The 13,559-nt window shown below is 45.3% G+C and overlaps 1 protein-coding gene across 3 annotated transcripts in view; it reads left to right on the forward strand.

Annotated features, from left to right (window-relative positions):
• TEX55 (testis expressed 55) overlaps positions 1-13,559 on the forward strand; it is a 404,270-nt gene that overhangs the window by 13,110 nt on the left and 377,601 nt on the right. For all 3 annotated transcript variants that reach the window (XM_069202663.1, XM_069202664.1, XM_069202665.1), the window contains exon 2: positions 2,491-3,123. In XM_069202663.1, coding sequence (XP_069058764.1) covers positions 2,503-3,123 — 621 coding nt within the window. In that variant the 5' untranslated portion in view covers positions 2,491-2,502. The remainder of the gene's footprint in view (positions 1-2,490; positions 3,124-13,559) is intronic.

Raw genomic sequence — 13,559 nt, forward strand, 5'->3', positions numbered from 1 at the left:
GACTCCCAAAAGCCTAATGTTGTTTCTCCTCATGTTGTTTTCCAATGACTCTAGCTTATCCTGTAACATCTTTTCTCCACGTTTTAATTCTCCTAGTTGAAAAACCCGGAGTCTCCGGTAGGCCCCCACGAAGAGAACAGCGAAAGGTATAAGATCTCCCACGTCGCACACCCCTCACCGCCTCTGCCCAGATACTGGAATTCGATACGTGCTTCCAGCCCACCACCTTACCACCTCTCGCCGAAGCGCATGAGTCCCCCTTGTTATTCGCCGTTTTTTATTTTTATTACCCGACCTAGGCCGGGAAGACAATACGGCAGGGGAGAAATGAGGTAAATAAGGTAACCAAGTAGCAAAATGTGTTTTTTAAAATTTTTTAAATCATCAACCCACCATAATGTTCTCAAGCCCAACAGGCTGTAGCCGGGAGGAAAGACTATTTCCTAAAATCTTTTGTGTCTACAGGTTTAATGGAAAACCCAACTCTGTGTTAGGGTATATTTCCCCAGTGTAATCCAGAAAAAAAACACTTATTGGTAGCGTCCGGAAACAGTATACACGTTTTGAAAGTCCAAAGTCTAATAAGTCACAGAGCTAAAAAGCCCCTCCCAAAGGAAACCACTCCGTGCTAGACCGGGGAGTAAAAAAAGGGAAAACCTGCCAAAATTCGATCCTTCTCGCGTTGTTTTTCTCTCCCCTTCCGGAACACCAGAAACTTCGAAACGACCAAGTCCGTTCCCAATGGGCAAAAAATCGGCCGCTGAGGTAAAGCAGCCTCTGTGGCAACAGCGGCTCTCTCCAAGCGCCGGCCTGGGAGCTCCAACTCTCAGGCACGGCGCATTAAACGTTCTCCGGCTCCCCCCGGCGTCTCCCGTTCAACGTCCGCTCCCAGGGGACTCAACGGCCGCCGAAGCAGAGCAGCAACAGCAGCCCTCCCAAGTGCCAGCCAGACAACTCTGACTCTCAGGCACGACGCGTCACGTGACCTCGGCGTCTCCCGTCCGACGAGAGCTTGCGGTCCAGTCTGTTAACTGGCCGCCATGTTCCCCTTCCAAAAGCCGGCGCTGCTGTCCTCTTTTGTTGCCATTCCTGCCATTCCTGCTTAAGGTTGCAATAGAATTAGTGAAAACATTACTTTGATCCTGCACTTTGTATTCAAATATCTCCTTAGTTATATTATTTTTTTAATCACTTCAGTTTCCTTTTAAGAATTGTTGGCCAGTTTGACATTTTTGTATTACCATTCGGACAAGCGATTCTTGTTTGGTTCTGGGTCCGTAATGTCTTTTTTTTCCCTTTTTTCCCCACTATTTTGACTATTTTCCAAAATCTGGCCTTCAGCTGTTTGCTTTCCCAAAACTGGTTTATCTTGGTAATCACAAAGTGGTCCTTAGTAATCAGGAATTTGGTCTGTAAATGGAAGATAGTTGTTTTTGTTGCAGTCTGGATTATGATCATCACCAATGAAGATGTGCACTGCTTCATGTTTCGCATCCTTCCTAACCTCTCGGAGGATTGAGACATAATCCCACTACATGCTCCTATTAAGGTCTACCAAAGCATCATAGATGACCTTGGCTTGGTCATCTCATTCCTGAGCAAATTATCCAAGTGGGTTAAATGTGGCCCATTTCTAACAATATGCTAGATAGGACCTCCACCAAGGCCCCCTTTTTCTTGGGTCCTCATCTGTATTGTGTGCATGCTGTTGTGAAATGAGTAAGGCCACTTCTTTCATTCCTACACAGAGGACTGACATGTCTAAGCAAGCAAGACCTTATAGTTATGATACAATTAATACTCAGCTGCTTCTCTATGTCAGTCCAGAAGCACATTCAGCATCCTCGGCTTTGCATACAAAGCATCCCATATGCACTGACTTGAGTAGCACTTCCAAAAGATAAACCACTGCATAAACAACCATCTTCTATGCTCCTCCAGTCTACAAATACTAGAGACCTCCTGCTTCAAATATGTTGACAAAAAGCAGAGAAACCTTACCACTCAGGCATGTGAATACTTGAATAGACTCCAAACACTTAAGGGAGAGATTTTTGCTAATGTTGTTCTGGAAGACTAACAGTTTTCTATTTAACTTAGATCAGGCTAACCATCCCTGATGTTCTGCTGTGCACCTTCTGTACACCATCTCAAATGCTGCTTCTCATCACCTGCTGGCAGCCCCTACTTTTTGCAGTCGCCTGAAAGATGTGAGCAGGAATTCCAACCCATCCACCCCACTACTGCATTAGTGTATCAGAATATTACACTATATCAGTAACACGCCTTGTTGATTGTTGATTATTATGGTTGCAATCTAAAATGACTTGAAGGTGTTTTATTCCTAGTGTGCACAATAACAATTCAATAAATCAATACACATTGGTCATAGCCCTGTTCAGTACAGAGTGAATATTATTTTTGCGTTGTGTATGTAAAATTTGTGCTGTAAGTCTCTTTCACTCTTAGTAATTTTCCCTCACTTCACAGGTGGTTTGAAATATGGACAAACCAGAGCAAACCGGTGATCCATCACCATCTAAATCTGACGATTCGAAACACAGCATTGATCTTGAAACATCCCAAGAGGAAGAGGTGAAAACTAGTGATGAGCCGGCGCTGACTGAAGAAGGATTGAAAACTGGAAATGAAGCAGCAGATGAAGGAGTTAGAAGCAGTGATGAACCACCAATGCCTCAAGGTGAACCAAGAGTATCTCAAGAGGAGCCCCAAGAGGGAGAGGCAGACATCAGTGATTTTACACAACCTCAGAATGAGGATACTCAACCACCCCAGGACGATAAGCCTACATCCCAGGAGGAAGAGGTCATAACTCACAGTGACATTCATCCAGCATCCCAAGAGGAAGGGGTCATAACCAGCAGTGACGATCAGCCAGCATCCCAGGAGGAAGGGGTTTTAACTCACAGTGACAATCAACCAGCATCCCAGGAGGAAGGGGTCATACCTCACAGTGACGATCAACAAGCATCCCAGGAGGAACTTAGAGCAAGCAACCAGCCATTTGAGGGGGAGGAGCTGACAACCAGTGACGATCAAACACCAGGCCAGGAGGAGCAGGAGAAGTCAGGGACATCATCCACACTCTTTCAAGAAGAGAAGGTATTTAAGGGCATATAAACACTAGCAATATGCTAACAAAAGTCAAAATCTTGAAATATTTAGTGAAGTTTTCCAGAACTGCGACCACGACTCATAAATGCAGTGATTTACTTACCATCTGAGAAGATGTTGACTTTTCTGCTCTATAGTCCCGGCCACTTGATATACCTCCGTTAAAAAACTGTTGTCCAGAGATTTTCATTTTTGATATGTGTTTTTGGATCATTACAGAAATAATTTAGCTGTGGTTGACATTGCTAATCTGGGCTGATTTGTTTTTGGACACCATTTTTAAAAATGGCAGATGTGTTGCAGTGATGATGTAATATTTCAGGAACCATGAGACCTACATACTTGTGTGAAAACATAGTTTTTGGGGGTCAAGATGTCTTATAGAGAAAGAAAATAACTCCTCAGAGCAACCCCTCCATCATTTTCCAAAAAGGCGGCTCTATAATGATTTGTTTTAGCAATCAGATTGTTAATTTATTTTAATATTGTTTTTGTTTCAGGTTTTCAGTTGGTTCAAATTTGTAAACATGAGCAAAGCAGGTGGCATCAGAGGATCTTTACCTCTTAACAGAGTATTGCTAACTGAAAAATCTGAGGACTCCTTCAACAAAGAAATATGTGTCATATGACAAACAAATCCAAAAGAAATGCTAACATCATCTGCAGCTGGACAGAAGAGAGTTTGAGATGCTGTAGAAATACAGCAAGACGAAGTTCACAAAAGAATGAAACTGGTAGGTGAAGAGCATCAAACATTTTATCATTGTGACAACAATTGCTACAAGTTATATATAATGAGGAAAAGCCTGGAAAAATGATTAAAAAAATAGCAGAAACCAGTGAATCACAACAAGAATCTGAGTCTTCTGAGAAAGCCATGACAACCAAACCCAATGCCCATCCACTTAGAAGTCTGATGGCTATTGCTCATCCACCTCCAACAACTAATTAGAAAGCAGAGGATCTTCAATGTGTTATTTGTGGTCTTGCCAGAGCAAAGGGCAAAAGCATTGACGAAAAAACAAAGTAGAGATTATGTGAGTCTCAGAGGACAAACATGTTTTTATCTGCAGCTAGTTTCTTCCAAGATGAAGTTTTCAGCCGAGTAGCTGATCTAAACAACAAGGTGAATGTATTTGAAGTGGATTTTTATGCCCACCCAAATTGCTTGCATGCATACAATCGAAAATATGAATGTACAACGAGCTCCCAGCAGCAACATTACCGCCAGCCTTCAGTTAAGTTGGCACTCTTTGAAGAAGCAAGTGAAGTTTTAAAGCCACTCTTGAGTGCTGGCTACAGGTTCACACTCAGTGATACCAGAGAAATAATGGTCAACATTGATGAAACTGTATTGATCCATAATAATTAAATTACGATTTTTCTGGTGAGGATGTACAATGACAGAATTTGTTATCAGCTGATATAACTCTTGAAGTCCTTGCTGCCAAAATAAGATTATAGTATGCAGTAAAATTAGCAGGAACCATTTCAAGAAATATTCTGAAAGATTTAGATTTTGGACTTAGTGATGAATTTTGTGATGCCCCAGAGCTCCACAAAGCATGGGAGTCAACAAGAATGACTTAACATTTTTACATCATTGTTTAATATCAGCAAAGCAAAACAGTTACAAACTAAAGTTCTTGAGTTCAGAACAGAAGCCAACAACATTGATGATGGCTTTGAGGATATAAGTGAAGAAGTGGAAGGCAGGCTTATGCTGTGCCAATGTACTGTCTTTTCCAAACCATGCTTTATGAATTACATCACGGCAAAAAGAAGACTCCGCTACACATGAATACTGCCCACACAATCTATGACAACTGCAAAAGTAAAGAGCTAATCACTTTAATGAATAGAAGTGGTGAATCAGCAAGTTATGATGACATAGTATGGAGCAGGAACGTGTTAGCAGCTCATGCTGTAAAATCTTGTGAATCCCAATGCACAGCAATTCCAAGTCACTTTACCAGGAAAAGATTCACAATTGCTGCTTGTGATAGTTTTGATTTTGAAGACCGCTGTTTGTTGCCTGGAACATCCAGCACACATGATACTGCCATGGTGCTTTTTCAAGACTGTACCAATGAAGTAGCTGCTGGAAAACAAGCTGTGCAAGCTGTGGGCATAAACAAACTAAGCTGCAAACTTATAATCCAACTGCCTTGCCAACATGTGTAAAATCACCAGAAGCCATCAACACATCCCAGTCTACACAAAGTTTCAAAGTGGCTGAGGACATGACTCTTCTTCTACCTGATGCTGTCCACAAAGCTGATTTAACTGAATTTATCATATTGCTTATTTGGTGGGGACTGAAGGATGAAGAAAAGCCTGTTCCTCCATGGGCTGAAATTCATGCTTGGATCTCCCAGAATACCATTCCACTGAGGAAGGTTGGGTTTTTACCAGTAATACCATCTCCAGTCGCAAACTATGCAACAGTATACACAGCTCTAAGAAAATTCCAAAATGTGTGTGCTCGGCTAGAAGGCTAGCCTATCCTGCCAAATTTCTGCAATGAAAGTGTTTTCTGTATTATAGCTGACATTTTTATGAGCAATCCATTAAAATTCGATGGTCTTTATCCAATGATTGGCATTTTGTTGCATGACAAAAGTTGTGTTGAGGTGCGCAGGACGTTATCTCAGTGGATGTGTGTTGGAAAATGGGTTATTAGTAAGGGCAGATAGGTACCTACACTTAGCAATAGGCCACTAACCTCCACTTAGGTCCAGTTAGGTCTCAGTAAATTAAACCCAGCTCAACCCTTGGTAGCTTGGCAACGAGCGACAAGGCTTAACTTAGGAGACAGAGTGTAAAGCATTCAAATATCACAAAACAGTAATTCAATAAAACACAGGAAACAGTTTAAAAATCCAAAACCAATTTATAAAAATAGATTATATTTTCATCTTTAAAATGACCCAAAAACGAATAAAATCAGATAAGGGGAACCGGAGAAAAGAATTTTTAAAGAATTATTATTTTTTAGTGCCTAGAAACAAAAAGCGCCAATCGGATCATCTGGTTGCACCTCGACCGGGTCAAAGTCAAAGTTTAAGGCCGACCGTGATGGAGCCCTGCTCGGCTACAGCTCGCAGGAGGCCTCGGTCAAAAGTTTACCTTCGGACTTAGGCCCTCATTCTGACCTTGGCGGGCGGCGGAGGCCGCCCGCCAAAGTCCCGCAGTCAGGTTACCGTTCCGCGGTCGAAAGACCGCAGCGGTAATTCTGACATTCCCGCTGGGCTGGCGGGCGGCCGCCTTCAGGCCGCCCGCCAGCCCAGCGGGAAAGAGGCTTCCACGATGAAGCCGGCTCGGAATCGAGCCGGCGGAGTGGAAGCTGTGCGACGGGTGCAGTTGCACCCGTCGCGTATTTCACTGTCTGCGCAGCAGACAGTGAAATACATTTAGGGGCCCTCTTACGGGGGCCCCTGCAGTGCCCATGCCAGTGGCATGGGCACTGCAGGGGCCCCCAGGGGCCCCGCGACCCCCCTACCGCCATCCGGTTCCCGGCGGGCGGACCGCCGGGAACTGGATGGCGGTAGGGGGGGTCGGAATCCCCTCGGCGGCGCAGCTAGCTGCGCCGCCTTGGAGGATTCCAATGGGCGGCGGTACACTGGCGGGAGACCGCCAGTGTTGCCGGTCTGACCGCGGCTTTACCGCCGCGGTCGGAATGCCCATTGGAGCACCGCCGGCCTGTCGGCGGTGCTCCCGCGGTCCTCCAACCCGGCGGTCATGGACCGCCAGGGTTGGAATGACCACCTTAGTCTCTTTTCTGAAGATTTTCTTCAGCGTGACGAACCTGCCAGTCCACTCCAACCTCCTGGAACTCTTCTCCGGATACGTGTTGCGGGAGCCCTTGGTGGAGATTTTTACCTTCGGACTTAGTTGTTTTTTTGAGGTGAAAATCCTCCGACTGGGGCAAACCTGGATCTTGATCCGACATCCCTGGAGCCCTCCTCGGATACGCTGGCTGGGAGGTCCCGGTCAACTTTTTACCTTTGGACTTAGTCTCTTTTTTGGAGATTTTCTTCACCGGGACGAACCTGGAAATCAGGCCGGGTCGCGGTTGTGGCAAGCCAGCTAGAGTTGCTGTGGCGGGTCGGTCCCTTTATGGAGCTTTTTTTCAAAAGTACTCCAAACTTCTGGGGCTTCTCCCAGATGTTCTTTTAAGGTTCTTTTGGGGTCCACAGCTCACCCCAAGGGTCCAGAAGCTCTGAGATGAACCTTGGGGGGTGCGGACTACAACTCCAAGAATGCACCTGGCGGAAACTCCTTTTTGGCCATCCGGCAGTGGTCAGCTGGTTGATTTCTTCAGGAGTTGGTGCAGGGGACTCTGGTTAGCAATTTTTCACCTGTAGCAAACAGGGAGTCCCTACTCGAACCAGTTGAAGCCAGGCAAAGTCCTTCTTGTGGTGAAGCCCAAGTGTGCAGCTGGTGCAGTCATTCTGAGTGAAGGTTCCAGGTGCAGGCCAGGGGTCTAGCAGGGCAGTCCTTCTTCTTCTGTAGTTCTTCCTGGTAGGGATGTGGTGGGGAACGGAGGTGTGGGTGCAGGTCTGCCAGTTTTATCCTTGCTCCTGGGTGAAAAGCAGGGGGGTCCTGGTTCTCCAATCAGGTGCAGGGTCCTTCCCCCTGTGATGACCACTTCCTGGGAAGTGTGGCAAAAATCAATCCCAGGAGGCAACATTCCTCAAAAATCCATCATGGCTGAATCTGATTTTTGGAGGTTACATCTAGCTGAGCCCACCCACTGGTGTGGCTAAAAATCATAAACACACCGCTCTCCTGCCCTCTCCTAATCTAATCAAGGGGGCACCTGGTTGTCTGGGGTTGCAGGATGTGGGGGTGTTGCTGGGTTGCTCCAAATGTCCTTCTCTGCCTTTGAAGACCAGTTTGGCAGCCCTCCCCCTTCCTGCCTCACCATCTGCTGAGGGGAAATTCCCCCCCACAGGCACATCTCTTTTTGTGAAGCCAGGCCACTTCACACCTCATCAAGGCAGCCTGGCCAGGCTGCCAGAGGCTGGCCAATCAGAGCACAGCAGCAAAAACAATGCAGGACTGAAATTGGCAACTTTTCAGGTAAAGTTTAAAACTCTTTACCTGAGCAAGTTATATTAAATCCCACAACTGGAAGTTGTGGGATTTATTATAACAAATAAATAGATACCAAACTCTTGGTATCCATTACTTAAGGGGACTTTTAAAATTAAAATAAGTCTCCCCATTCTAGCCTATGAAGGCCATTCACTACAATGAGGGAAAAACAAAATTGGCTGTTTTTACCTCACCAGGGCTTATAAAACTACTTTTATAAGGTCCCTGCTTATAGTTACATGGCACCCAGCCCTAGGGGCACATAGGGCTCACCATAGGGCTGACTTTTATGTAAAAATAAGGTAGTTTAAAACTTTGGAACTACTTTTAATTCCAAAGTCGAATTTGCATATAACTTTAATTTAAAAGCAGCCAGCAAGGCAGGCCTGCCTTTAAAATGACACTGGGCACCTCAGCAGTGCACCTATGGGTGCACTACCTATGCTGTGGTCCCTAAACCTACATGCCCTACCATATACTAGGGACTTATGGGTAGGTTGACTTAGCCAATTATAATTAGCCTAATTTGCATATGGATTTTAAACAGAGCACAGGCCCTGGGACTGGTTAGCAGTACCCAGGACACCATCGGAGTCAGGAAAACACCATCAAAAAGTGGAAAATGGGGGCAAAAAGTTAGGGGGCCTCTGCAATCAGCCCTGTTTCCTCACAATGTGGCATAGACAATGCACTTATTGAGGCGGAAATCTTTGGAAGCCAAACTATCCAGTCAGTATTGAGCTAAACTCATTATGTTCGTTCGTTACAAAGTATGCTCATCATTTCTGAGGCTATAGAAACACTGCACTGGAATGCATTCTGGAACAAGAATGACAAAATAGGTTTTGCATCTTATCTCAGAAGTGAACAAGGCACAGGGTGCACTTCATTCAAAATGCATAATGCAAAGCCTGGCAATGTTCAGTGAACTCAGTTCAAAATCAGAAAACCTGAAAAACAAGTTCTTAGATTTGTCAAACAGTGTGAAGAAAAATCAGAACTTTGCAAGTACTGGAGATATGTTTACACATGGTAGCTCTAGTGAAAAACCTGGTACATTCTGATCGGGAAGGTGACTGGGAGCTGCATGTGAAGACTCTGGAGTCACTGATTACTATGTTTCGCAAATTTGATTGTATAAACTACCTGAGATATGGGTCCTGGTATTTGGAAAGACTAAAGAAGCTAGAGGTGGAAAAACCATACCTCTACAGAAAATTCATCCAAAGACATTTTGTGGTGAAAGACAGAGATGGAAGGTTCAATGCTGCGGCTCCAGATATGAAACTGGAATAGATGATCCAGGGATCACAGAAAAGCTCCAAGGGAATTGTTAGTCAGACAAGTAAAAGTGAATATGTTGCTCAATGGCAGCTAGTTTACCATGAAGTCCTTTCTATTTGCAATGTTTTAAGAGAGATGACAAGTTCAAAATTAACCCCTTTGCTGCCAGGCCTTTTCCCCCTTAGGTGCCAGGCCTCTTTTTGGCTATTTGGGTTCGTGTTTAGGCCCTCGCAACTTTTTGTCCACATAAGCTACCACGCCAAATTTGCGTATTTTTTTTTCCAACATTCTAGGGATTCTAGAGGTACCCAGAATTTGTGGGTTCCCCTGGTGGAGACCAAGAAATTAGCCAAAATACAGCAGAAATGTTGATTTCAAAATAAAATGGGAAAAAGGGCTGTAGAAGAAGGTTTGTGTTTTTCCCCCTGAAAACGGCATCAACAAAGGGTTTGCAGTGCTAAAATCACCATCTTCCCAGCTTTCAGGAACACGGAGGCTTGATTCAGAAAACCACATTTTTCAACCCAATTTTTGCATTTTACCGAGACATACCCCATTTTTACTATTTTTTGTGCTTTCAGCCTCTTTCCAGTTAGTGATAGAAATGGGTGAGGAACCAATGCTGGATCCTGGACAGCTAACCATTTCTGAAAAATAAGACAGAATTCTGAATTCAGCAAGGGATAATTTGTGTGGACCCTTCAAGGTTTTTCTACAGAAAGTAACAGCTAAAATGAAAAAATATTGAAATTGAGATAAAAAAAACAGCCATTTGTCTCCATCTTTTACTCAATAACTTTCTCCTGCAATGTCAGGTTTTTAAAACCGTTACTTCCGCTGGACTCTTCTGGTTGTGGGGATATATAGGGCTTGCAGGTTCATCAAGAACTCTAGGTACCCAGAGCCAATAAAGGGGAATCTCCTTGCAATGGGTTTTCATTGTGTACTGGGTATACAGCAATTCATTTGCTGAAATATAAAGAGTGAAAAATAGTGGTTATTTGCACATCTCTGAATTCCAGGGTCCCCATACTAGCATGTGAATTACAGGGCATTTCTCAAATAGACGTCTTTTTTACACACTGTCTTACATGTGGAAGGAAAAATGTAGAGACAGATAGGGGGCAATAACACTTGTTGTGCTATTCTGTGTTCCCCAAGTGTGTTCCCCAAGTCTCCCGATAAAAATGGCATCTCACTTGTGTAGGTAGGCCTAATGCCCGTGACAGGACACGCAACATGGCCACATCACATTTTTACATTGAAATCTAACATGTTTTTTGGAAAGTCCCTATCTGTGGATTTTGGCCTCTAGCTCAGCCGGCACCTAGGGAAAATGACCAAACCTGTACATTTGTGAAAAGTAGACACCTAGGGGAATCCAAGATGGGGTGACTTGTGGGGCTCTCACCAGGTTCTGTTACCTAGAATGCTTTGCAAATCTAGAAAGTTGGAGAAAAAAACATTTTTTCCTCATTTCAGTGACAGAACGTTCTGGAATCTGAGAGGAGCCACACATTTCCTTCCACCCAGCATTCCCCAAAGTCTCCCGATAAAAATGGTACCCCACTTGTGTGGGTAGGCCTAGTGCCCGCAACAGGAAATGCCCCAAAAACACAACGTTGACACATCACTTTTTCCCACAGAAAATTGACCTGTTTTTTGCAAAGTGCCTAGCTGTGGATTTTGGCCTCTAGCTCAACCGGTACCAAGGAAAACCTAGCAAACCTGGACATTTCTGAAAACTAGACACCTAGGGAAACCCAGCATGGGGTAACTTGTGGTCCTCTCACCAGGTTCTGTTAACCAGAATCCTTAGCAAACCTCAAAATTTGGCAAAAAACAAATTTTCCTCACATTTCGGTGCTGCAAAGTTCTGGAATCTGAGTGGAGCCAAAAACTTCCATCTACCCAGCGTTCCCCCAGGTCTCCTGATTAAAATTGGTACCTCACTTGCTGTGGGTAGGCCTATTGCCCACGACAGGAAACACCCCAAAATACTATGTGGACACATCAAAATTATCAAATACAAAACTACCTGTTTTTGCTGGGGGGGTTGGACCAGCGTTTTTGGTCCTGGGCTCAGCAGCCATCTAGGGAAACCTACCAAACCCAAACATTTCTAAAAACTAGACACCCAAGGGAGTCAAGGGAGGTGTGACTTGCGTGGATCTCCCAGTGTTTTCTTACTGAGACTACTCAGCAAACCTCAAATTCAGCAAAAAAAAATCAAATTTTTCCACATTTCTCTGTGGGATCACCACACCGGCACAAATTTCATACCACCCAACGTTCTCCTCAGTCTCCCGGTAAAAATGGTATCCCACTTGTGTAGGTGGGCCAAGTGCCTGTGACAGGGAAGAGCCAACAACATGTCTAAAATGAAGGGGGAACCAAAGCGGGTCCAAAAGGGCAGTTTGAAAAAAATGTTTTTAGGCTGACAAGTGGGGCAGAATTTGTATCGGTATAGAAGCGACAATGCTGGGTGGTAGGAATTTTGTGGATTCCTGCAGAATCCGGAAGGTTCCATCACAAAAATTCAATTTCCAGCAAAGTTGGAGGTTTGCAGGGCATTGTGGGTAAGAAAATGGTGCTAGGTGCATGTGAAGTACACCACCCTGGACTCACCCAGAAGTTTAGTTTTCAGATGTGTCTAGGTCTTGTACATTTTTCTACATGGCAGCGTGGGCAGGACAACTTTGTCCCCATTTATTTGGGGTGGGGTATGGCAATGCCCCCACCCTCTTTTTTTGAAAAACAAAATCTTCCCTAGTCTCTGGTGGTCTTTCTGCCACCGTTGGGGGCTGATGGGCCTTACAAAAATAGGCCAATCTGCCCCCAAGGGGGGCTGAAATGACCTAAAATAAATTTGCCCCCCAGGGAAATGACCCTTGCCTAAGGGGTCGATCCCCTTGCGTGAAATTGGTGCAAAAAAAAAAAAACTCTGGTGCCTAGTGGTTTGTTATCCCCTTGGGGGCAGATTGGCCTAATAAAAATAGGCTGATCTGCCCCCAGGTGGGGCAGAAATGGCCTAAAATAATTCCCCACCCCCAGGGGAGCGGCCCTTGCCAAAGGGGTCGTTCCCCTTGCGTGAAATTGTTGCAAAAAAAATAAAAATCCCGGTGTCTAGTGGTTTCAGCCCCCCTTGGGGGCAGATCGGCCTAATGAAATGGCCTACAATTAAATTGCCCCCCAGGAGGCCCAGGGGTGGCTCCCCATCTTTAAAAAAAATAATCCCTGGTGCCTATTGGTTTCTGCCCCCCTTGGGGGCAGATCGGCCTAAGAGGGTCAGAAATGGACTAACATAAATTTGCCCCCTCCCCCAGGGGAGCAGCCCTTGCCTAAGTGGTTGCTCCCCTTGGGTGAAACTGACCTAAAAAAAAATCCCTGGTGTCTAGTGGTTTTTGCCCCCCTTGGGGGCAGATTGGCCTAATAAAAAATAGGCTAATCTGCCCAAAATGGCCTAAAGGTAATTTGCCCCCCAGGGGAGCGACACTTGCCTAAGGGGTCGCTCCCCAGGTGTAAAAAGGTAAAAAAAAAAAAAAATGATCCCTGGTTTCTAAAAGTTTCTGCCCACCCGGGGGCAGATCGGCCTAGTTACAATAGTCCAATCTGCCCCCAGGAGGGAGCAGAAATGGCCATAAAATAATCCTCCTCCCCCCCCCCCCCCGGGAGCGACCCTTGCCCAAGGGGTCGCTCCCCTCATGTAAATAACAACAAAAAAAAAACCTCCCTTGTGTCTAGTGGGCATTTCTGCAGCCCGATCGCTTCAAGATCGGGCTGCAGAAATGCCCAGAGAGACATTAAAGGAAAGGAAAGGCCTTTCCTTTCCTTTGGTGCCTGTCTTGTCCCAAGCCCGCTGGAAGCTGAGCTTACAGTGTGACGGGGTGGCCTCTGATGAGGTCAGCACGTGATCGCAAGCTGACGTAATCAGACATCACTAGGGGGGGCGTTGGGAAGGGCGGGGTGGAAGGGGAAGCGATTCCCCTTCCATCCCTGCCCATGGGAGGGGGTGCGAGGCCTTCAGGGCGTGCGCTAGC

This window comes from Pleurodeles waltl, chromosome 8 (genome assembly GCF_031143425.1).
Source record: "Pleurodeles waltl isolate 20211129_DDA chromosome 8, aPleWal1.hap1.20221129, whole genome shotgun sequence".
In the NCBI taxonomy this organism is placed as follows: Eukaryota; Metazoa; Chordata; class Amphibia; order Caudata; family Salamandridae; genus Pleurodeles; species Pleurodeles waltl.